Raw genomic sequence first — 23,306 nt, forward strand, 5'->3', positions numbered from 1 at the left:
TTCTTTTTGCTTTCCTGGCTTTTGTTTGTCATTTAAAAAAAAAAAAATGTTATAGGAGAACAGAAAACATGTCATATGATTTAGGAGGGACATAGATTATTAACTGCTTATTAAAATACTTGTATCAAGTTCCTGAAGTGAGAGGGTACATCTTGGGAGACTTTCTTTTCTGTAACAGAGTAACAGTTTAGAGGGAAGAGGGCTCTGAATTAATAGCATTTGCTAAGAAGAAAGAATTAGCGAAGAAAAGCTAGGCGAGTATATAAAGTTTGGCTGGGAAAATGGACAGGAACCTGAAATTCTGTGTCAGTGAGTGTGTGGTACATAGGTAAGTAGAGTGCTTGAGTGGCAGGGTGTCTGAGCATGAACCAGAAAATTTCTGCAAAATATTGGTAATACAAAGTGTGGTACAGGTCAGGGAAGCTAATGAAGTTAGTAAAGCTCTGCTGATTTACACCACCTGGTATTATCACCCAGTGCTTCTCTACAGCTCTCAACTTGCTCTTCTCGGGTCTTACATTTAATTTCTGATGTCTCGTACCATCTCCAAATTTTACAGTCAGCGTAGTGATAATGTCGAGGAGACATATAAACATCCTCTCCCTTTCCCAAACTGGAAAACACACAAAATCACCCTTTCTCTTTCTCTGTCTTTCTCCTTTTATTTTTTCTTCTCTTTTCTCTTTTCTTCTCTTTCCTTTCACCCCAGTTTTTAGCGTAAGCCCACGATCAGCTGCCATTGCAGGTCGGCACTGAACGGGTTAAAGCAAGGCAAAGGAGTGGACCTGTTCATCCCCCCAGCCCTGGCCCTGGGGAATGACCTGCCTTTCATTGATCCACAGCTGCTGATCTGTACTTAATAATTGCTCCTCAACAGGAACCGAAGTTGCAGGTCTGGCAGGCAACCTACGTTTCCATTAGGGATCTCTCCGCTCAGACTGTCGGCTGCCTCCAGCGCTCCCCAAATCCATGGCCACCGTGTGTGCTGCTCTGGAGGGGGCTGGGGTACCGGGGCGGGGGGGGGGGTGCCGGCTCCAGTTAGGTGGTTGTCAGGTTTGGGAAGCAGGTGGAATGAAGCTGACCAAAGAGCTAGCCTGAGCTTCAACACGCATTAGCACGTTCAGAGTTTAGGTTATTGGTGCATATGGAAACATGAAACGTGTTTTAGTTTGTTTGGGGTTTTTTATTAATAGAGAAGGTCCTTAATCTAGATTAGTTTAATTAAATGTTAGTGCCTTCGTTGTGATTTAGCAATGTTGTTCCACTTCTGCATTGTGTTTATTTGTCTGAGTAGCATGTCTGTAGTCTTTGCTCATAGTTTATTCCCAGCACAAAGACAGGATTTATTTCTTCTTCCTTTGTGCTGCATCCAGCACAATGGGCTGCTGGTCCCAGGCTGGAACAAGCCCTTCCATAGGGGGCACCTGGAAATTACTAAAATGCTCTTTCATCCCATTATACTTGTCTTAATAGTCCACTGGCTACTACCAAATATCTGCATTTCACAACTTTATTGTTTTAGTGTAGGTAAACATCTCAAACATCTTCTGTATATCATTTTCCCATCCTTCAGAGAAAAAAAAAAAATCAATAGAATTGTAATTTTATCTGGGGTCGGACGAGCTCTTAAATGCTGCAAGCTCGAGCACCTCTTTATTTATTTATTTTATATTTTAGAAAGCTTTGTAAGCACCCAGGCTTTTGTCATGCTAGCTGTTTATCCATGCAGGAAGCCCAGCTGCAGGAGCAATCTCAGCACTCCAACTACCTGGATCAATTAAAACCAGACTTTTGCTGAAGTGACTTCTTTGATCTGCTGGGGGTGATAAGCAGCTGTCTGTCCTCCTCTGGCTTAAGGAAGGCGCATTGCAGGAGAACTGGGTTCTTTTCCACACACCAGGTCTTGTAAGTGGTCAGCGTGGGCTGTCTGTGGTCATTTAACACCCTAAAATGCGGGGTGAGGGCGTAGCAGCGCACACAGCGGAGAGGGTGCGTTATATTTTGGAATAAGTTGTTAGAATCTTTTCATAATTGCAAACTTGATTTAAGCAAATTAAATCTGGGGTTTTAATGCTTTGCCAGTGAATAATGACAGAAAATTTAAAATATTTCAAGAGAATTTTTAGCATTAAAGTCTTCAAGCGACACATGGTTTCAGTGACTTCAGCTGGTTGTAATGGACAGTGCCCTATAACCTCAGAGATGTGCTGCTCTGTAGATTTATGGGGTAAGTTAAATTGTTGTTAATGAGCAGTTCTGAGCAGAGAATTGTCCTCGTGAAACTCCCTAAATTGCTAGATTGTCCGTATAATTAACCAGGACTTGAAAGGACAGCTCTGTTTCAGCTAGCAGAAGTTTCCACTGTAGTTACAGGGGTTAGAAATTAGCAATTTAAAGCTAACGAACACAAACTAGAGATTTAGTCACAGACCAGCAATATCTTTTATGTGTGTTTTAATATTTTTCTGCCTTGGATAACCATTCAGATATCCAATGAATTGCTCCTGTGCAGCAACAAATCGGTGAGGAAGAACAAAGTAGCATAGTGGAATAGATAAATCAAATTTAGGCATGGTAGTTTATTGAATCTAAATTGTGCCCAGTTGGCCCAAGAGCTATATAAGCAATCCATCTTGTGTTGATAATGGAGGTTCTTGAAATCCACCTGATGTTTGCATTATTAAATTTCAGCCTAATGAGCTCTGCTAATACATATTGAAGACAGTTGTAAGGAGTAGAATGTGAATCTGAGCGGGATAATTTGAAAGAAACATAAGCTGAGCATTTTACATGACTCAAGGGGTATATCTACAATTACACATATAACCAAAATTGAATTTAAATGGGATTTCTATTATCCTTGTCCTTTTACCAAGGAGAATAAAGTGTAAATGAAGTAAAAGTCTTTAGAGTTACTAGCAGTTTGTTTTTATTGTCTTGATTTAATAGATTCTTGTAATGATCTTCACTGGCAGAAAAGTTTTAATATTTCATGACTTCAAATGTAGTCTAAATATGAGTAAAAGCATGTAAATGGAAACAGATGTCTATGTAATTACTTCTATCGTTTTGTAACACCCCTGTTTAAGTTGTATATTTTAAGAATCTGTAGCTACTGGCTGCAGAGGGACACCAGTCGGAAAGACCCCTTCACACCCACCCTGAAATGAATTTGATTTTCATAAATTACTGGTTGATTCAGTAGGTGATAGGACTAAGCATCTGTAAAACTGAATTGTTTGCTATTTGTGCCGCCGTTTACAGTGATTTTATTGCATAAGAAGGCCTGGTTTAAGTTCTAAATTCTGTTGCTTTTTGGTTCTTTTCCTTTTGACATGGTGATACTTTCCAAAACTTAATATTTCATCAAGTATAATGCTATTAGAGACTTATTCTCGCTTAGTTCACTCATCAGGCAGTGAGATGGCAATAAAAGAGAATGGCTCCTTTGAGACATTAATGCTTTGGAATAAATGATGTGCTAGAACAGAAATTTAATTAATTTACAGAGTATATTGATAGTCCCTTGTTACTGTGCTGTATATTTTTAATCTTCTTTAACATCTGTAGTAAAGTGTTTGAAAACCCCTGCAGTTGAGCAACTAGTAGATAATTAAGTAATAAGGGAAGAGGTTTCTGGAGGGAAAAAGATTCTTTTTAAAGAATACTGTCATAATATGAATAAAGTACTACTGCTGTGATTTGCAATGAAGAGAAATTTGTATACTACCTAATTTAACACTAAGTGATAGGTATTTGACTCCCATTTTAAATGCTAGCTGCAGCTCTGCATCCCTGAAAACACTGGTTTGTTTCTGTTTTATCCTCAAAAGAGGTCTTACGGATTACTCGCTATGGCAGCAAATCTTCTGTTTCCAAATGAACTGTGTTTGTTTCTGTACGGTTTTGTTTGGGGGCAGGTAGGGTGGGGAGGTTTGTGTGTAAGGAAAAAAACTCTTAAAAGTTCTGCGTAACAAGAAATGGGTGCAGAGATTGGTACTGAGCGAGTACTGTGCGCAGCAGCTGCCCTCCAGAATGCCACGTGTGCTGTTGCCTTCACCGTATTAATATCTTCAAAGAAAACACATTAAGAACCAAATTCTGTTCTTTCATGCGCATCGACTTCATTGTGGGACCTACAAAAAGGAAACTGGTTTAAACCCCAGGAAATCTTGTTTGGCAAGATAAATTAACTAATTATAACACTTGTTGTGTTTCTTTTCTTTTTAGCTAAAGCAGATGAAGCATTAAAGGCCAAAGAGAGAAGTGAAGAAGAAGCAAAGAAAAGGAAGGAAGAAGGTAACGTGTGTTTTTAAATCCATAAGAAACTAAAATCCAGTAAGTGGCAAACTATTATTTTTAAGGGACCAGGTTCCAGCAGGGCTCCGTGACTTTCTTACAAGGGCATCTGAAGCCGAGGTGGCCAGCCTGGCACTCCTCAGGTTCGCTGCAGCTTTCTGCTCCTGACCTGTCAGATGAACAAGAACTGTTAAAGGCACCGGAAATTTCAGCCACGTGAAAAAAAATATTTTACCTGCCATTAAAGCAACCTAATAATTTGAGACAAAGTTATATGTTAAGACCTTATGGCCAGCCAATACCGCTGGTTTGTGGCTATGCTGCTCGATTAAATCAGTAAAGCACAGCAATTAATTTTGCCAGTGTATTAGTCTGTGTGATGTCAGAGTGAGCTAATCTCTTTCCTGATGAAATCTGGTGCACTGAAAGCTGGCAGAGTCTGAGCTGTTTTCCTTTGCTATACAGTAGGTGGAAAGTTAATGTATAATGCCTGGATAATTAAACAAATGTATTTTGCTTGTATGTTGGGGAGTAATGGGAAGAGACATTTTCAACAGCATGACGGAGCCAATGCAAACAATCTGAGGATCCTCAAAGTTCTCACTTCAGCTGTGATAGACAGAGAAAGTTTCTTAGCTATTCAAATTAAAATTAATCATTTAGTTGTCGGTGACATCCATTATATTTTTGCATTGACTTAAATATAAAAAAATATAGTGAAGATCTTCACTGCCTTGCGGTGGTTTTACTCTGGAAATACATGTTACCACACACTGGTCACTGCAGTGAACTTTCTCTTCAGCGTATTTGGTTTAAATGATGTATTTCAGGCTGCAACTGGTACTTAATACACTGAACAGTCTCCGCGTAAATGTGTTCCTGATTCTTCTGGCACTGTGCCCCTTGCCCGCCTGCCTGGGATTGCGTGGATGTTCACTCAGTGTTTTAACCACCCCATAAATGGGACCTGGGGTTGAAGATGATGTCATGTTGGAGGAGATCATGTGTATTGAGGGTGGGAGGCGCTGGCCCAGGCTGCCCAGAGCAGCTGTGGGTGCCCCGTCCCCGGCAGGGCTCAAGGCCAGGCTGGACGGGGCTCTGGGCAACCTGGGCTGGGGGGAGGTGGCCCTGCCCGGGGCAGGGGGCTGGAGCTAGGTGGGCTTTAAGGGCCCTGACAACACAAACTGTTCTATGATTTTTTCAGAGCTGGCCTTTTGATGGATTAATTTACTATGAAAATCAGTGTTGTGCCCCAATACCCATCATATTTTGGTTAGGGCCTGGGTGTCATACATGGAGGAGACTGATAGGAAGTAAAACTGTTTATGACAGCTTGAAATTTATGGAGAAGTTAAGAGGCTGAGATATTTTTAATTCCCTGTGTCATATGATAACAAAATCATTAGGCTAAACCAAAGCAGGAGAAGTCATACGAAAGGGAAGAGGTAGTAGGGTGCTGGAGTATACAGCAAAGGGAAGAAACCCCCACATGTTGTATGGACAGTAGCGGTGCTTGCGATTTTACTATGCCATCTCCTCCGGTCCTTCCAAAACACCACCTTTCTTTCCAGTCTCTCTGATCTTATTGAAAAGTCTCCTTGCGTCTGCCCTCTCTTTTCCTGAGCATGCCAGGCTGAACTCCAAGGTGAGGACAGGAACTGTATTTTTGCATCTGTTGTGGCTACGTCTCTTCTCATCTCTCCTATTCCATCCGGGTACCAGAGCCTGAGTCCCCTTCCACACGTGCTGTATTTAACCCCCACTGCACTGCCTTCTATTTAAGAATCTCACCAGTTTCCTGGCAGCAAGTTTCCTCCTTATCCTGCTTTGACATCCTTGTTTTCCAGGAATCCTTCCTAATGACCAAGCGGTCTCAAACAGGTAATCTCTGCTTATGTTTCTTTCCTGGAATTGCCATACCATACTCAGTCTGAGCGCTGAAGTCCTTCAGGGCTCCAAAAGCTCTGAATTTTATGGAAATCTTTTACATATTTGATTTTGGAACAGGTGGTTAGCAAGTTTTTTGGGTTAGAAAAATCCATCTTACCTGTTCCCACGTTGCCGTCTCTTATGTACTGACTTCAGGTGCTGTTTCTTTGGTTACAATCAAATTTCTCCGATTTTCTTCCTTACCGATTTTTTTTCTTCAGCTGGAACTCCAGCCTCAATAATTTCTGTAGGCAGTTTAAAGCTTATTTGCACTTCAGGTATAAACAAGCTTCTTTAAATCCTCATGTGTGAATGAGAAAATTAAGTATACTTTGCAAGTGTGATTCAGCTGGTTGCTATCCTACAGGATTTATACGTTTTTACATGATTTCCCACCCCCTGTTTGTTTCTAGATTCAGATGTCTTTAATAAGCTCCAAATTGTGGGACTTAGAGTGAAGTATGCTAAGTATGTATTTCAAAACTCTAGTGTAATCTTTATTAAAAATGCATGTGATTGATTCCCTTAATCTGTTTTTTGTTTTGCTTGTTTTGTTCCTCCCTCCCCGCTCCCCGCCCCCCCCCCCAAAAAAAAAAAAAAAAAAAAGTCCCAAGTTTGGAATGACAGTGCTTCAGAGCTGTGATGCTCTGGTGCAGCTGTGCGTGATGATTCCTTTTGCAACGTATCTAAAATAGTGTCCAGAACACTTGCAAAATAAAATGTACTGCCTCTAATTTGTCTTGTTGATAAAGCAAGCAGAGTGGATTTATATGAATATAAAATTGGGTGATGATTAAGACCTGGCACAGGGCTGCACCGGGTGTTTTGAAAAAGCCCCGTGTGGTGTCCTCCGTGGTGTCCTGCGTGGCGTCCCATTGCGGATGGCTCATGTGCTGGCAGCCACTTTGCTACAGCCACTGGAGGGGTGGCTGTGGAAGGGCGGAGGAAAAAAAAAAAAAGTGTTGGTTAATGAGTGAGAAACAATGGTGGCTGACAGCGAAAGCAGGAGGAAAACTTCTTTTTGGTTTATTAATAAGCACTAGAGAAACTGTCCTGTGGTGTCTTTGAAAAAGTTGTAAGGGTGTTGCACTGTTCTAAAATGAATAGAAAATGTTTCCTGAAGAGAAGCTTGTTAAATAAAACCCATCAATTTGTCTAGAGGAGTTAGCTACCAATTAAGAATGAAATATTTTATTTTCCCCCAAAAATACCTGGTCTTATTAAATTGTCTATCAAGTGTTAAGCATACCAAGGCCATGCAAGATACCTGGAGAAATTGTACAATGAAAACCACCAGTTTTGTGTAGTTTTGTGTCCCGTATGCACTTACAAAGAAGACATTTCTCCTCCTGGCACTCACCCGGGTGTGTGCTGGAGCGCGGCCCCTGCCCCTTGGCCCCACCGTGCCCTGGGCACCTCGTGCTCACCGCAGGAGCTTGGCGCAGCGTGTCCTGGTTCTCGCTTCCTCACGCAGCTTCTGCAGCCGCGTCCAAACCGCTGTGGCTGCCCTTTGTGGTTGACAGCTCGGCGCCCGCTGGCAGGTGTGACCCGGGTGTGCAGCGCTATGTCCTCTGCTCCTGTGCCCGGCTTCCCCATGCTTGGGGAAAAAAAGCGTTGTGATTATTTCACACGCTTGAGACTGATCACGGGTTTGTTTTCTATTTTGGATTACGTAGAGAACGATTTTGTATTTTTGATCATTAAATTCTCACCAGATTAGCTTCTATTGCATGAGTAGGGGAGGGGGTATGAAAAATCAATTCTTTTTGATATTTTTTTTAATTCATACAATCACACAACTATTTTATTATGTGCATAATTGTTCATAGTGATTCCCTGCCTGCTTCCCCAAGCCCTTCTGGTTGAAAAGTTAATAATGAAATTGTGTAATTCCTGTAATGTCCAGTTAGGCAGGTGTTGCCCCGTGTTTTGGCACTTGTTGCCCAATGAACCCTTATTCTGTCTGTTCAGCTTCAGACAAGTGTTTTCCTATACCCGTAGGTTCATCAGTAAGTGAATTTTCAAAGAAATTCTAGATTTTAAATTTTTTAAAAAAGGTTTAATTCTCCAATATTCACCATCTTATGGTTTACAATAGGAATGCCATCCCGGAGCTGCCAGGCTCTGCGGGCAGCAGGTGCCTGCAGCACCGTTGCACCCTTTGCCCCGGACAGTTGCATCCTCACTGCATGGCCACCCGCTGCGCGCACTGCGGTCTGGCCTCAACCATGAAGGCTGGGCATCGCCCCCACCCTATAGTGAGGGTGTCTGAACATTGCGCTTATTGTAATTTTATTGCCAAATCAGGTGTGAGATTAGATGTTGGATGTTACATGTAATCTGCTCAGAAATCAAATTATTTGACCTCCAAGCCCACCAATGCCCCCTCCTGCTGGTTTGCTGTTAAATATGCAGCGTTTGCCTGTCATGAATACAAATCGAGGACAAATTAGAATCTACAGACAGCTGACCTGAGCTCCGGATTAGAGACTGGGGGCTTGTGCTGTTTTAAATCTTTTAATTACCATAGTCCCTATAGCCAGTTGAAGGACACAGAGCAAAATGGTATTTTTTTTTTTTTTTGGTGACAAAAAAGCAAAGAAAGAAAGAAAAAGGCTCCCTCCGTCTCATTTGAATTTTTCAGTTTGATTACATTTGCACTTCCATTGGAGCTATGCTAATGTGCTGCACGAAATTAGGTCTATTAACAAAAAATGCGCTTTTTTACAAGAGTGTTTTCAGTGGAGGGCTTTTTCTACCTTGTTTTTGTTTACTGGTTCCCGTTCAGGACTTGCCTGAGAAATTACATCAAAACTGGGACGGGGCCGTTGCTGTTGGGGCTGCTTCTCGCCGGACTGGCAAGTGCGAGGGAGCCGAGGCCGGTACCAGCCGGAGCCAAAATAAAGCAGGCGGTGGGCTGCGAGAGGAGCGTTCACATGCCTTGGAGGGCATTGCTGTGAGCTTGTCGGGTCGTTTCTCTTAGTACACCAGGCATTGCAGTGTTTTTAAATTTCTGATGTCACATACACGGTGGCGCGCACCCTGCGGGGGGGCTGGGGCTGCTGCGGCACGGCAGGCGCTGGGATGGCGTGCTGCCCACCCTGGGCATGCACATACGGAAGGGTTTGTGGCAGATCACGAGGAAAAGAAGTTTTCCAGGGTGCAGCTAAATATGGTTTGTGCTTTTGACATCATTCAATAGGTAAATCGATGTGATGGTGGTGCTGGCGCTGGGGCGGGCATTGTTCTGATGCCTTTATCCTGGAATTTGCATTTTCTGTTTCTCGGGTGTGTTGGCCCGGTGTTGAATTGATTAGTTATGCCTACCCAGTAAGCAGTGAAACATTTTTATATACTCTGGGGAAATAAATTTGGCAGAAAATCAGCATGAGTAGATTTAATTATCACTCTGAGACCTTTTCCTTTTCTGGCTTAGTGATCCTGAAACTCTGTGTGTTTCACTGAAATCTGTGTGGACGCTAAGCTTCGCTTCCCAATTTGTTCCTCCACGCAATGATAAGCCAAGCAATTACTGGTTTATTGATTTTTCATCATGGCAAATTTAAAGTTGATTTTTTCCTGAAAAGGCAGGGGTGATTAAGTGTTTCCCCTCGGTTTAGTACAAGAGAGCTATGTGGCAGAATCTAATATCCCTGAGGTCAACCTCTGCAGGCAGATAATACGGTGTCTTGGCCACGTGTTAAGGAGAGAAATCAGGGCTACAAATGTGATAGGATATATGTGGAGACAGTTTAATTTGTTCCATTTATATGAACAAGTCGTGTGGCACATGCTTGGAAAATATCGTTTTGAATAGGCTTGGAAATGAAGCCCACGTGGGCAGGAGGAACAGGTGAATGCAAACGAGAGAGGTATTAGAGCATTTAGTGCTGGGAGACAATTGTCCGTTAAACAGAGAAACAGAGCAAATCCCTGATGGTGTTCGCAGGGGGATGAAGATGAGGATGTACCTGAAGCCTTCCCGTGGCAGGGCAGGCGCTGCAGCCTTCGGGCAGGGTTTGGGACATGTGCGTTAATAGGATTTAACTCAGGGCAGGAAAATTGTGCTGTGCACAGCTCACATGACGTGTTGCTGTACCCTAAATGGACGATTAAAGCAATATGCTTAATTGGTTTGGTTAAATCGGTGGGTATGTGCACGCAGTAGGTGGCTTTTGAGTATCTTTTCTCCTTTGTATTTCATATCAAATATGTAAATCTAAAGTGTTTTTGGAAGGAAAGGTAACGTGCATGTACTTAAGGGGTCATTTTGCTCAGTTTGGGAAGAATCTCAACAGTGTCTCAGGTACCTGCTGCCGCTGAGCTCAGAACTGCAAAGGGGCAGCGTCAGTGAGGGGCTGCTATGAAGGCACGGTAGAGAAGGTGCAATGGTAAAGGTTTTTCTGTTTGGTGGAAAATGTATGAAATGTGGTTTCTATAACTGTGGTGGGCCCAAGTTGTAATATCTGAATCCAGATTTTCAGTGCCCCGAAGTCTGGCTTTGGTTTGGCTGACGTGTTATCATGAAACCAGCACAGACCCTTGTCCTGAATCGTCCCTGTCCATCGCATGGTCTTGGAGCTGCAGTTTTGATTTGGAAGTCTCCTGTCCTACCATTTCAGCGTCTCTCAGTAGTAGTCTTAGAAATTCAGAAGAAGAAATGAAGAATAACTCCCTTTTTACTAAATAGCATGAACAAAATGCTGTTTTACTGAGATTGTTTAATTAGAGATTGAAAGCATCAGAAGATTTTCTTCTACCGTGGTTTCTGCATGTGGCTACTGCCTGGTGTTTCACCGGCGTGATGCAATTAGCGCTGTCCTGTACACTCATACTGGCTTACGGGACTCTTGGTGGCAACAAACCAAGATCAGAATTTCCTACCAAACCCCTCCGCAGATAGCTGGTGCTGCAGGGAGCGCTCCCCTCTGCCTCCTGCGCGCGCCGCTTCACGAGCAGGATGAGTGCATCCCAGCGCCTCGGCAAACGCAGGTGCCTGAAAGGCTGAGGACTTACAGCCCACATGGATTTGGAGTGATGGGGGGGGGGTCACAAAACAAAAGTTAGTACGTACGAGAAAGCCTGGAGGGCTCAACATATAGAAGATCCCTTAATTATAAAGTCTGCACATATCCCAGCTGATAAGCTCTATTTTTTTATACTCATCTTTAACCTGTTGGGCAAGAGTTCTCACGTCGTGGGATCTAACCAGTAGTTTGTCCATGGGAAAGCAGCTGTTTTACTTAATGCTTCCTTTAGTAAAAGTTAAAAGACTGCACCTTGAGGTAATTGGTATTAAAAACACAGGTTGAATCTGCTAAGAAAAGATTTGATTGCATGAGGTCAGGCCATGTAGCTGTAATAAGTTAAAGTGCTTTACTCAATGATATAGAAATATATCAGGATGCCCTTAAGTTCATCAGTTATTGCCTTAGGTCATAGTTTATGTTCAGTAAATTTTATTGAAGTTCATTGTTACGGCAATGACTTGAACTCAGCCTGTTAAATCTCCAAATTATTTAGTCTAGCTAATATATTTAGTATAGATGCATGAATTTTTATTTCTTACTAAAATTGTAATTTCAAATTTTCCAGTTTTGCCTTCATAATGGCAGATTTTCAGCAAAGTGTAAGTCTCTGCAGCCTCACCCTTTGTGTCCCTTGTGTGTGAATGTTGCTTCATTAGTCTGACACAAACACCTGGTGTTGCGCTTCCAGTCTCTGGAGGATGTTTCAGCATCTGGCACACACTGTGATCTTTTTTTATGTGTGTTTAATCTTTTTATTGACGTTTTATAATTAAAAGTAAGCAGAAACAAATCAAGGGTAATATAAAAATGTGAAGTTTTGCACAGTTGCGGTGGCATAGTGCAGCAAATTAGGAAGAGCATCCAAATAACAATAAAAATTGTGAAGGATGGAATTGCAGTATGAAACATGGCATCTTTGCTGGCCACCCGCTGTAGCCGTGTTCTTCCTCAACAGAGCTGATCATCAGAAAAGGGGATCGATAGACCCCCATAGGTAATGGCTATTGGACTGATCAATTCCAGGCTTTTTATTAAAGCTTCCGTAATTAATAATCACTTTTAAATGTGTTCCTTGAATTTTAGACTTCAGGTCAGTCCCTGGGGTTTGCTGTCCGGTTTCACTGGTGCTGCTGGTGCTCCCGGCTGGCCTAACCCGGCTGAGGGGCTCGCTCCCGCCCCTCTGCAGCCCACCCTCATGGCCGGCAGTGCAGGGAGGGGGCTCTGCCCCTCTGCTCCGCTCTGGTGAGACCCCCTGCAGCCCTGCGTCCAGCTCTGTGCCCCCAGCATAAGGAGGACACGGAGCTGCTGGGGCGAGCCCAGAGGAGCCCAGGAAGATGCTCGGAGGGCTGGAGCCCCTCTGCTGTGCGGGCAGGCTGAGGGTTGGGGTTGTCCAGCCTGGAGAAGGGAAGGCTCCGGGGACACCTTAGAGCAGCTTCCAGTGCCTGAAGGGGCCGGCCAGAAAGCTGGAGGGGGGCTGCGTACAGGGGTGTGAGTGACAGGACAAAGGGGAATGGCTTTCAGCTGAAGGAGGGGACATTGAGACTAGATATTAGGAAGAAATTTTTAACATTGAGGGTGGTGAGACGCTGGTCCAGGCTGCCCAGAGAGGTGGTCAATGCCCCACCCCTGGACACACTCGAGGCCAAGTTGAATGGGGCTCTGAGCAAGCTGCTGTAGTTGAAGATGTCCCTGCCCAGGGCAGGGGGCTAGAGCAGTTGGCCCTTAAAGGTTCCTTCCCACCCAAACCGTTCCATGATTCTATGACTTCCCCCTGCGCCAGAGCCGGGGGCCTCCAGGTGCCTCCCCGTCGGGCACAGTGGGTGGGATGCCCAGCTTTCGGGGGCGCTGAAGGGGTCCCACCTCAGCCTGGGCATGTGCCAGGGTAGCTCGGAGTTGGAAGCTCTGACTCAGCTTTGTCTGAATTGAGCACTTCAAAAATATCTCCATGTTTTCACAGCACCAACAATGTTCCTAGAGGAGTAGGTAGGAAGGTTTGCTGCAACAGTGTGATGCTTTCTTGGCAAGATTTGGCAAGGAAGGGAAAAAAAAAAAATGCTCTTTCACTTAAAACATATGTTTTCTTTTGTAATTTTGAGTTGGGGGCCATGAGTGCAGTGAAACAGCACATTCTTCTTGTCTTCACCAGGGTTAATTTTAGGCACGTGTGTTTTTATAACACTGCTCACATGATACTACAGTTTGTATTTTTTTTCTGTGTACTGAGTTAAAAGGAATTGGAGTTGGTTTCACATGCCATTTAGACCCCTGTGATGGGGCAGGACATTTCTGTAAGGCATTTGTCAGTAAGCACTGAGGCTGTGCTGTAAAAGTACTTGAAAATACCAACATTTTTCAGTTTGTGCAGAAAGAAATTATTTAGAGGAAAAAAACTTTGTACTGCTAATGTAATGCTCCTTGGAGCTAATGTCTGTCTAACCTGTATCATTTTGAAAATACAGAGGGAATAAATAAAGAGGGAAATTGCCCGTGGATGGCTCTAGCAGAGCTGAGATTTCGGTTCAGGCATTTAAAAGGACAGAGCCTAGTCCCGCTGGCAAAATCATGCTCGAGTTTTATATGCAGGACATCATCTATGTTGTGTGACTTCATTTAAATCCAAAGTTGACATTAATGAAGTTTCAAATCATGAGTAATTCGGCAAGTTCACGATATGGGGAATTCTGTCCCATTTGGCTGTGGCAATGTCATTTTTGTGGCATCTTTCAGGAGTGGGAATGCCAGTGGCAGGGGGAGGAGAGCAGGGGACACGGTAAGGATGCAGGGAAGGACAGGGATCTTTGGCTGCTCAGTGTTGTTAACTTGCAAAGGTCACACGGTGCATTGGGTAAAAATGTCCCTTTATCAATAAAGTCATCTGTTGGTAGCAGGGCTAGAAGAGTGGCAAAGTTATTGGAAAATGTATGTGTTTAACTTAAAGATGTTACATTTGTAGCCTAAGCCCTAAGCCATGGGTAAGCATGCAGCCCTCGGCCAGTGCCCTTACAGTCCTAAAAAGCCATTTTAAAAACTACATTAAGCATAAACCGTAAAAAGAACAGTATGAGGGTTTTAGGAAAAAACTGGGATACATTGATTTTTTTCCTGTCATAATTTTAAGAAAATTTCAGTCAATTTTTGCTGCGGCAGGTGGGCTGGGCTGGTGGGGTGACCCTGGGGCTGGGGTGTCCCTAAGCTTCCCCAGCTCTGTCCTGGGAGCAGTGGGATGGGCAAGTGCCACGTCCACCCCAGGGCACCTGGAGTGGCATCTCCGTCTGCTGGCAGGCTGAACAAGCCTGATTATTCACAATCAGGCAGGATTGGGAGCCGTTAGAAACATTACCACTGTGATTTAATTAGACAAAGGTTGTTACGGGTGGTGTGCATTAACCTAATGCAATGAAATCACCATTGGAACCTGGCTGGTTTATCGCAGGCATCAAATGCTTGCAAGGACGGGGGGTTCCTTGGGGTTGGGGGGGGTGGGGGGGGCGGGAATCACTGGAGAGCAGAAAACTGGTCTTGAAATATTACGTGTTGCAGAAATTACCTGTTTGCTGGAGAAAGCCCGTGCTTGCGCAGCTCGCTGTGGTCCTGCCTTTCCGAGGCTGCCGTTTGCATTGTGCTTTTCAAATTTTGCTTACTGGATTCTGGCTGCAGGTTGTCTGTGCAAAATACGGTTTTGAAGATGAAGTTCTAAAGGGAATAAAGCAAATACAATAGATGGAGTGGCTGTTTGTCAGGAAACCTACACGAACCATTAAATGCTGTTTTCCAGTTTAGGTGTTGTAAAAATGAGAAGTGTGCTAATATAAGGCTCTATTGATCGGGAAAGGTCCCTGGCGTTTCCCACTAGGAGACATTATGTACTGCAGCGAGTTCCTGCGCGAGATGGCCAATCTGTCCTCAAAATGTCTTGGATGCCTTTTACCCACTTGCTGTCTGGGTTTATGTAAAAAATGTGAGCCAGAATGGAAATTTCATGAGTAGAAAATAGGGTTGTGTTGGTATGAAATAGCCTTTGACTGTAGAGGCTTCCTGAGTGCTTGCTGTGATTCATGCATGCAGGAGACGGGCTCTTCTAGATAGATTTTTAATGCATTCTTGCACTCTGCAGAACTAAGTTTTCGAGGAAGACTTTGAAAAGAAGATGTAATTTCCTTTGATTAGATTTATTTAAATTAATAAGAAGTGATCTGACCATCAGCAAGATGTTCAACTTGCAGATCTCTTTCTCAATTTAAGAAGTTTATCCTCAGTGGTTTCAAAAATGGCAAAGGAAATGGCAAGAAAGCGTAAATTTTTGATGGTGAATGGGGTCTATTTTGGGGGTCACCAGCACTGCATTATGAATGCGGGGGCTGGGATGGTCTTTCTCAGGTTGCTTGCCCCTATCGGTGCACCAGCGTGCAGACCCACAGGGACAGCGGTCCTGATCCATAGGAACCAGAGTCGCTGTGGATGGATGGAAAATAGGGCTCCTGGGGATGAAACTGCGGGTGCGGGCTGCTTACAAGGCGTAATCTGGGGAAATGCTGAACTTTAGCAAGCTGTTCTCACAATTCTTGAGATGATAGGATTTCACCCAACATCGTGGCCTCTTGGAAAAAAAAAAAAAATTTCCACAATTGCAGTTCAGTGTTGGGAAATGATGGAGACAGAGATACTGGCTGTGTGACACAAGCACAGCCCCTGCACATCGCGCTGGCCCGTGTCTGCCTTGAAGCCAGCTGCACTTTGTGCAGCCAGCGGGGCTGTGTGGAACAGTGCTGCTCTTGTGCAGTGCCACGAACATGCATACTTCACCTGGAAAGAAGAAAGAAGTTTTATTTTAATCCTTCCGTTTGCATGTGAATGGTCTGAAATATGGCTTTATTTCATGCGTTAGCTGAAGCAGCACATGAAGCCTGCGGATGGTTACAGGGAAATTGTAAGGAAATTAAAAGAAAAGTAGATTAAAAATAGTAACTTCCTTTGTATCATCTATGGAAGTGTCTTGCTTTGCCTCTGTATTAAAATACAAAGCAACATTTGTCTCTTTTCCTACACTTTTTGTGAAGGGAAAAGATCAGATAAATTTTCTCCTGGAAGGAAGCACATTAATACATGGGAACCTTTAAGGAGGGATGCAACACCACCAAGATGTGCATAAATATGAATATAATTTTGAAGCTGGCATTGGGGTAATTTTATTTGAGGAAATACAGCAGGTATAATTAAAGTTTTACTTTCACATCTGCAAAGGTACCCAAGCAGGTAAAGCGCTAGCAGGTTCTCAATCCCTAAGGCAGTGCTGGCTCCAAGCTGTGCCCTCAACTAACAAATAAAAAGGTATTTTCCTTTCCTGGGTATGTACCGTAAGTCAGTGCGTTTGTTCAACTCCTTTCAGAGACATATTTTTAGATGAAAAATTGGCACCTTAGTTCTGTTTCATTGCTGCCTTTGGAAAGGTGTTTGAGGCGGGACGCCCTTGTACAAGCGAATTGCAAAAGACCATCAAATATTCAGGTTTTAACTACTGTTCTAAAAGTGAAAATACAGATAAACTAACAGTCTCTCTTACAGGGCAATTTATGACTTTTTACAAATTAAAAGTCTTGGAAATTGTCTTCTGAATTTAAGACAGATGAAAACCAAAAATGTCTCCTGTACTTCATTAATGTTGTGTATTTTACTGTCGTCTTCATGGCATTTATTTGTGCTAAAGGATAATCCTGAGACAAGCATCAGTTAAGGTAATGGGATTGTAAAGCAATCACGTAATTAGTTATCTGACTTCAGTCATTTAAAAAAAAAATTTATAGCTACGCATTGAAAAGCTGCTTCTAAAAGGGAAAATAAACCGCAATGTATGAAAGGGGCGGGCAGCAAGGGGGATGGGAGCTCTGGTCTTGGGAAGGGAAGAGATCCGATTTTCAGCCCCCTCATCAGCCCCTTCAGTAACCCCAGGAGCAAAGATGGAGTGTGAGGAGGGTGGTCAGAGATCTGGAAAATACGGGCTGTGGAGAGCCGTGGTGGGCTGGGTTTGTGTCGTCCGAAGGAAATGGAAGGGGGAGCGAAGTGTCCCAGCGTGGCCATGGGTATGGGGCTGCTCGGGAAGGGGGCACCTGGGCACGCCAGCGTAAGTGCAGCGTAAGTGTCTCCCCCACCACCTGAGGCATGACTTCTCTCTGTTAAAAAGAAAAACAAAAAACAAAACAAAACAAAAAAGAGAATTTATCCTGCTTAGGAGAAAGCTGTAATTTTTACTGTGTATTTTTACTGTTTCCTTTTTGATATTCCAACTTTATCGAAAAAAAATCCAAATGAAAACCCCAAACCCAGAAGAAAGCTCAGGGGCAGGGGGGATTGTGAGACATCGGCTTCAGCTTGTGGTAATAACTATATACAGAAACGTGCAGCCTGGAGATGTGTTTGTACCATTGCAATATGCATGCATTTGGTCTGACTCAGCAAATTATTCAAAAGTATTCAATTTTCAATTATTCATTTTGAAACTGTCTTTTTTTTTAGAGGCTGACATCTCGGGTTTGCTGTTCTGTATTGCAGATTTCCCCGGTTTAGGTACCAAGAGCAGAGCATCCTTCTGTGAGTCTCTATGTGTTTACATATTCCTCCCCATCTAAAACGCAGAATTCTCCAGAAATATAAGGCATATTTATCTATTCATTAAATATTTCACTTAAATTCTGAGGTTTAGTCTTCAAATTTCCATTAATTTGCACTGTTTGTTCTGTTGAGGTTTTCATTTGTCAAAATTGTTAGCTCTTGGGTATTAGTTACGCAAATATTGATGTGTAGCTTTGGCCTGTTAGCTATCAATTGAAATCAGAAAATCAATAGACTTAATAGCTCCTCATTACAGAGTTGATGCATTTGCAAGGCTGAGTTGCGTATTGTCAGGGAACAATCAATTCAGTCAAAAACTATTACACCATCACCGCCAGAAACTGTTTCATAATGTTTTGGCGTGCTGGTAGCTGACCTGAGCTGCCACAGTGGCTCTAGAAGCAAAATCACACTTTTTGGGGTCTCTTGTCCTGGAGGCTCCAAGTGGGAGGTGGGGGGGCAGCTGGGGCGCTGGCGGCAGGGCTTGGTGGCTCCTGGCGTGCTGGCCTCTGGCAAGTCCTGGTGTGGTGTTCGGTGATGAACAGGGGGGTTAGGTGAAGACTCTGCTTCCTGGCTTCTAGCAGTAACAAAACTTTCCTAAAGCTGTGAGCCGTCTTGTTGGTGTCTCTGATGCAAGCTGAGAACCTGGAAGCCAGAGCGCTGCTCCCATCGCATTAGAAGCAAATGAAGAAATAAAGAAATCCCTTTACATCACAGCTCCCGGCCGGGGGAAGGCACCGCCTTCACAACGTGAGCCAGAGCAGAGCCTATTCTTTGATTTCCTGAAATAGTCCCATAATTTGCTTTTCATTCTCCGAGTGTGTGGTTGTTCTTCCTTGGGTTTGTACTTAAAAAGGGAATTGTGAAGCAGAGGAGGTGCACCTCTGAGATTTCAGGCTTGGGTACGTGTGAGAGGATACATACGTTTCCTTTCTTTTTCTCAGGAAAAGCATACGGTATTTACAGTTTCAGGTTAAGAGTCTTTGTCAAGTCATTAATTGCACGCAGTTGAAGAATTTTGAGATGGCTACAAAATCTAAATGTATCTAGAAAGTATAACCTAAAAATAGCTATAGTACTTAGAGTGCTTTATATAAACAAATCTGGTAAGTAGAAACTCTGCTTTTTGGCTCTAGCAGTAAGGACAATTTCCTAGAGCCGTTGGCAGTATTGTTTGTGTCTCTGATGCTGAAATTTGGAGTGGCGCTCCCAGTGCATTAGAAGGAAATAAAGAAATAAATCAATTTACCAGCTGGAAAATTATTAAATAGCACAGGCACTTTTCTGGGTTGTCAGCTGTGAAAATTTAAAGCAAAGCTATTCCTGAGTAGAAGGTAGGCAATCTTTTAAATGCCGAGTGGGTTTTTGGGGAGAGGGTTTCTTTTCCATTTGGTACATCTTTATAGTGGGCAAAACTTGGAGAGGCTTATTTTAATCTTCGTTTGCTTTTTCTCTTCTCAAAAGCCGTGGCTGTCGTGTAGCTGCGGCTGCCCTGACTTACCCGAGAGGCGGGTTTGGATATGTCTGTACCACGGTGTTCGGGGGTCAGCGCGTGGTTAGCCAGTGCTGAGGTTTTGCAAATAGTTGCCTTGTGAACTACAAATGAAGGCTTCTGGTCCCCAGGTCCGTATGTTAAGGCAGAAAAGGGTGCGCTGCAGGCGGGGCGCGTGGGGCTGGCCCTGCCCCGCCAGCCTGGCGCCCAAGCGCTCAACCTGCCCACGACTCCGTTCAAAAAAATTAATGATTATTTTAACTGAACTATGCGCATGCTACGTAACGTCTGATGTGCTGATTGAATATACCGAAGGACTAATCATTAGTGTGCGAGCAGCTGCTCTCGGTCTCTTTCTGTGTCGATACAGCGCAGTGGAAGCGGATCCGAGCGATTTCTGCTCTGGCGCTGTGCTCGCCGTGGGGTGCTGTCTCCTGGTGTCTGCCAGCCTTTCTGAAAAACGGCATGGAAAATCACCCGTATGTTAAAGGGATACCTCTTAAAAGTTGTGTATTGTTTAAGATGGTTTAGCTGTTTTAGCCATTTAGTGATAAGGCGCGCGCTTCGTAATTAAACGTTACCAAATGATGGGTTGAAAAGTGGGAACAGTCCAATGTGTCAGCCAGGACACCAGAACTGTGGCCTGATTTATGTTAAAATGGATACTCAGAGGAGTAGTCGAATACGTTGCTCAATGTAAATGAGAAATGGCACCATGGACTTTAAATGAATTAATTATTTGCAGTCATCTTTTTCGTTCCGACTACCATCCCATGGAAACATGCATTTCCTCTAAGTTCACGTGGGACTCATCACACTGAATCTAAAAGAAATACGCTCAAAGCGTCAAACATCTAAATATTTGCTCGTTTTTAAGTCTATATTCCCATTCTCCAAAGAACTTGCAAGAAAGTTGTGCTGTTCATTTTATTTTGGTGTTTTTCTTCACTGGAAAAAGATAGGTCATTAAAGTCAAGGGAAAAATCCAGACACTTGGTAAACATGTAGGATGAGTGAAATACGGACTAAATTAATGATACTTAAGATGACATACATAATTATAACAGAAAGGTCAGGGTAGATGGCAGCTTTCCCAAGTATGTAGTGTCAGAAAAATCCCCAAAGTATATATTTTAATTGAGTTATGTTTTCTTTCCTTCACGTCGAAGCATTAAGGTATTACCCCATTCCTGGGCCTGTGTTCCTATAATTTAACATGGCAAAATTCCCAGATCTACATTTTGACAGTAAAACCACATCATGCACAGGCTTCTTCCAGCAATGAAATACCACTTTGTATTTGTCTCCAAATCATCAGTTTCTTTTAAAATTTAAACAGAAATATATTTAATATACGGGGCAAATAAATTTTCTCGGGGTGAGGATGAACAGAACGCTGTTTCTGAAATGTGAGAAATGTGTGAAAAATGAAAGAAGCCAATGGATGCGACAGAAACAAACAAAACAACAAAAAGCCAAGGGCAAACCAAACGGTCAGAGGGGATGTCCTGCGGGGCCGGGCTGGTCCTGCCCCGTGGGGAGCCTGGTGCCCCGCAGCAGGAGGCTGAGCCGCCGGCCATCGGTCTGGCGCTGTGTCCTGCCCTGGCTCCAGCGCTGCCGGAGCTGGGTGGGCGGCCGGTGCGGGGCTGCCCTGACATGGGCTGGGGAAGGGCCAGCTGCGGATGAACACCCACCCACCACCCCCACACCTCCCGCCCCCGCCGAAATCACCGGCCACACGCCCTGCCTTTGAACATTTGTGCTGCTTAGAAACAAAATAAAAAATTGAATGGGACAGTCAGCTGCTTCGGGTTTAGGTTGTCTTGGACCGAGTCTGGCTGAAAGTCCCCGTGCCAACGGCAACAGAAAGTGGGAGGGAGCTTCACCCCATCTCCATCGGTACCAAGGCCTTTTTCCATCAGGAAAGGGGCCCTCAGGAGCTCCAGGTACTGGGACGTTCGGAAAATTACTTCACTACACATATTCCCTGGGGAAGGAATTTATTATAATTGTTTTCTCCAGTAACAATTGTATGAATTTCTTTTTCCTCTCTTTTTTTAGCCTTTGACTTGCCTCCAGCCCGTTCCAGTTAGCCAGCATCCCTCCCTGGGCTTCTCCAGCCTCGGCGCTGGTGCAGGGTGCGTGTGGGGTGAGAGGACCCTGCCGGCACCTCAGCGGGCGGGAGCTGGGGGCTCTGCTCCCCTAGCAGCATCGGCTGTGGTGTAAAAAGGGAGGGCACAAGGGAAAAAAAAGATTATTTTTTTTGTGTCTTGGGAAGGCTCGGTCCTCCAAGTGGGTGAATGGGATTAGCTAAATTAGAGGTTTGGAGTGGAGAAATAGTCTTAAAGAATACAAAAAGAAAGGCTAACCAAATGTGAGATCCCTTCTTACTCTTTTTTTTTTTTCATTTTGGCATCTCGTTCAGCAATGTACGCATGAGCGGGGAGGTTTGAGCCCATGGGTTAGCTCTGTGGCCCTGTTCTGAGCTGGTTCTAGAAGGAAGTGCATCCGTGCGTGCGTGTACATACACATACATTCACTCCCCGAAACTGCGCCTCTGCAGTGAAACAAATCAAACCCTTGGAAATTAAGGAAAAAGCCAGAATTGAGCATTGTGACTTTTAAGTGCATACTTGCAAATTTTCCGCAGGGTCTCTGCCTCAGCCAGCGTTGTTTCATTTTGGACAGACTTCAGTTAATAGGAACTATGAATTATTTTATATTCTCATTATTCAATATGCAGATCTGTGTTTTATTTGACTGTAGCTATTCAAACCTCGTCTTAAAAGGAGCATTATGAATTTCTTCACGGGCTGTTCTGGGGGCTTATCACTACAGGATCTGGACGTGTGACGAACATTAATGCTGTTATCCTCACAACACCCTCGTGAGGTGAGCAAGTATTATTAATTCTGGGGTTTTAAGAAGAGAGCAGGGGCAGAAGTACAACAGGGTTCCAACTTTGGAGAACTTTTGAGACAGAATATTGCCTTCAGCGTACTTAGTTTTGCATTTTGTGTACCCAGAGCCAGCTCCCCTTTACTCCTGTTCCACATGCGATTTGGCTGGTGCATCAGCCGGGTCAGAGCCCGGTATTTCCTGCAGAAAATGGGTGGTTAATGGCCACGCTGCAACTCTTCCCATGAGATGGAGGAAAAGTCTGGTATCGGATGCAGTTCGTCAGGGCACATTAAGTGCAATTAACGCTACCAGCTCTCCTACCCTGAGCTCCTTTGCCTTGCATTTTCCTGCTTGTCCGATACGCCTGGTCCCTCCTGGCTTTTTTGCTTCCCCGTGGTACGGTGCCACCCCTGCTTCGGCAGCCACGCAGAGCTCCAGCAGAACCGACACCTGGCTCTGGGAAACCATCTGTCTTCACCATCCTCTGGAGCAGCGGCAGCGTTTAAAGTCTGCGGTTTTTAAGCTTGCATGTACATGTTCGCTATAACAAACCCGTGCAGCACGGTGTGTGTGAGGCCTGTCTTTAGGGGCTGGGAGAGAAGGAACCTTGGTAAAGCTAGAGCAGACGGGACTTCCAAGCGTTATGATTTGACTAAATGAAGATGGGTTTTGACTAGGAGGGCAAAAGCAGTAACTGAATCTTTAGAAGCCAAGTTTGCCTGTAACTGGTGAATCAGCCTGGTCCCAATGGCTGTGGAAACAGAAGGACCGAAACATTCCGCAAGGAGCACGGGAGACTGTCTCAAAACATCTCAGGTTCAACAGACTTGCAGGCAACTCAGAGCAGGCTCCTACAGCAGCATGGGTTAGGCAGTCCTCACCAGAAGTATTGTTACCCAGGCAATGTAGAGCATATATGTTTAAAAAAGAAATCTTAAGCACTGGCCCGACAGGGTTATCAATATGGATTTAAAAGAATCTTTTGCAAGTGGGCTTTGCAAGACCTCTCAAAAACTTTGGCTGGTGTATTTTTGGGCTCTCAAATTTTG

General features: G+C 44.0%; 1 protein-coding gene across 2 annotated transcripts in view; it reads left to right on the forward strand.

Annotated features, from left to right (window-relative positions):
• Positions 1–23,306, forward strand: part of RSRC1 (arginine and serine rich coiled-coil 1) — a 167,744-nt gene that overhangs the window by 133,690 nt on the left and 10,748 nt on the right. For both annotated transcript variants that reach the window (XM_056358629.1, XM_056358630.1), the window contains one exon: positions 4,231–4,299. In XM_056358629.1, coding sequence (XP_056214604.1) covers positions 4,231–4,299 — 69 coding nt within the window. The remainder of the gene's footprint in view (positions 1–4,230; positions 4,300–23,306) is intronic.

The sequence above is a fragment of the Falco biarmicus genome, chromosome 13 (genome assembly GCF_023638135.1).
Source record: "Falco biarmicus isolate bFalBia1 chromosome 13, bFalBia1.pri, whole genome shotgun sequence".
Classification (NCBI taxonomy): Eukaryota; Metazoa; Chordata; class Aves; order Falconiformes; family Falconidae; genus Falco; species Falco biarmicus.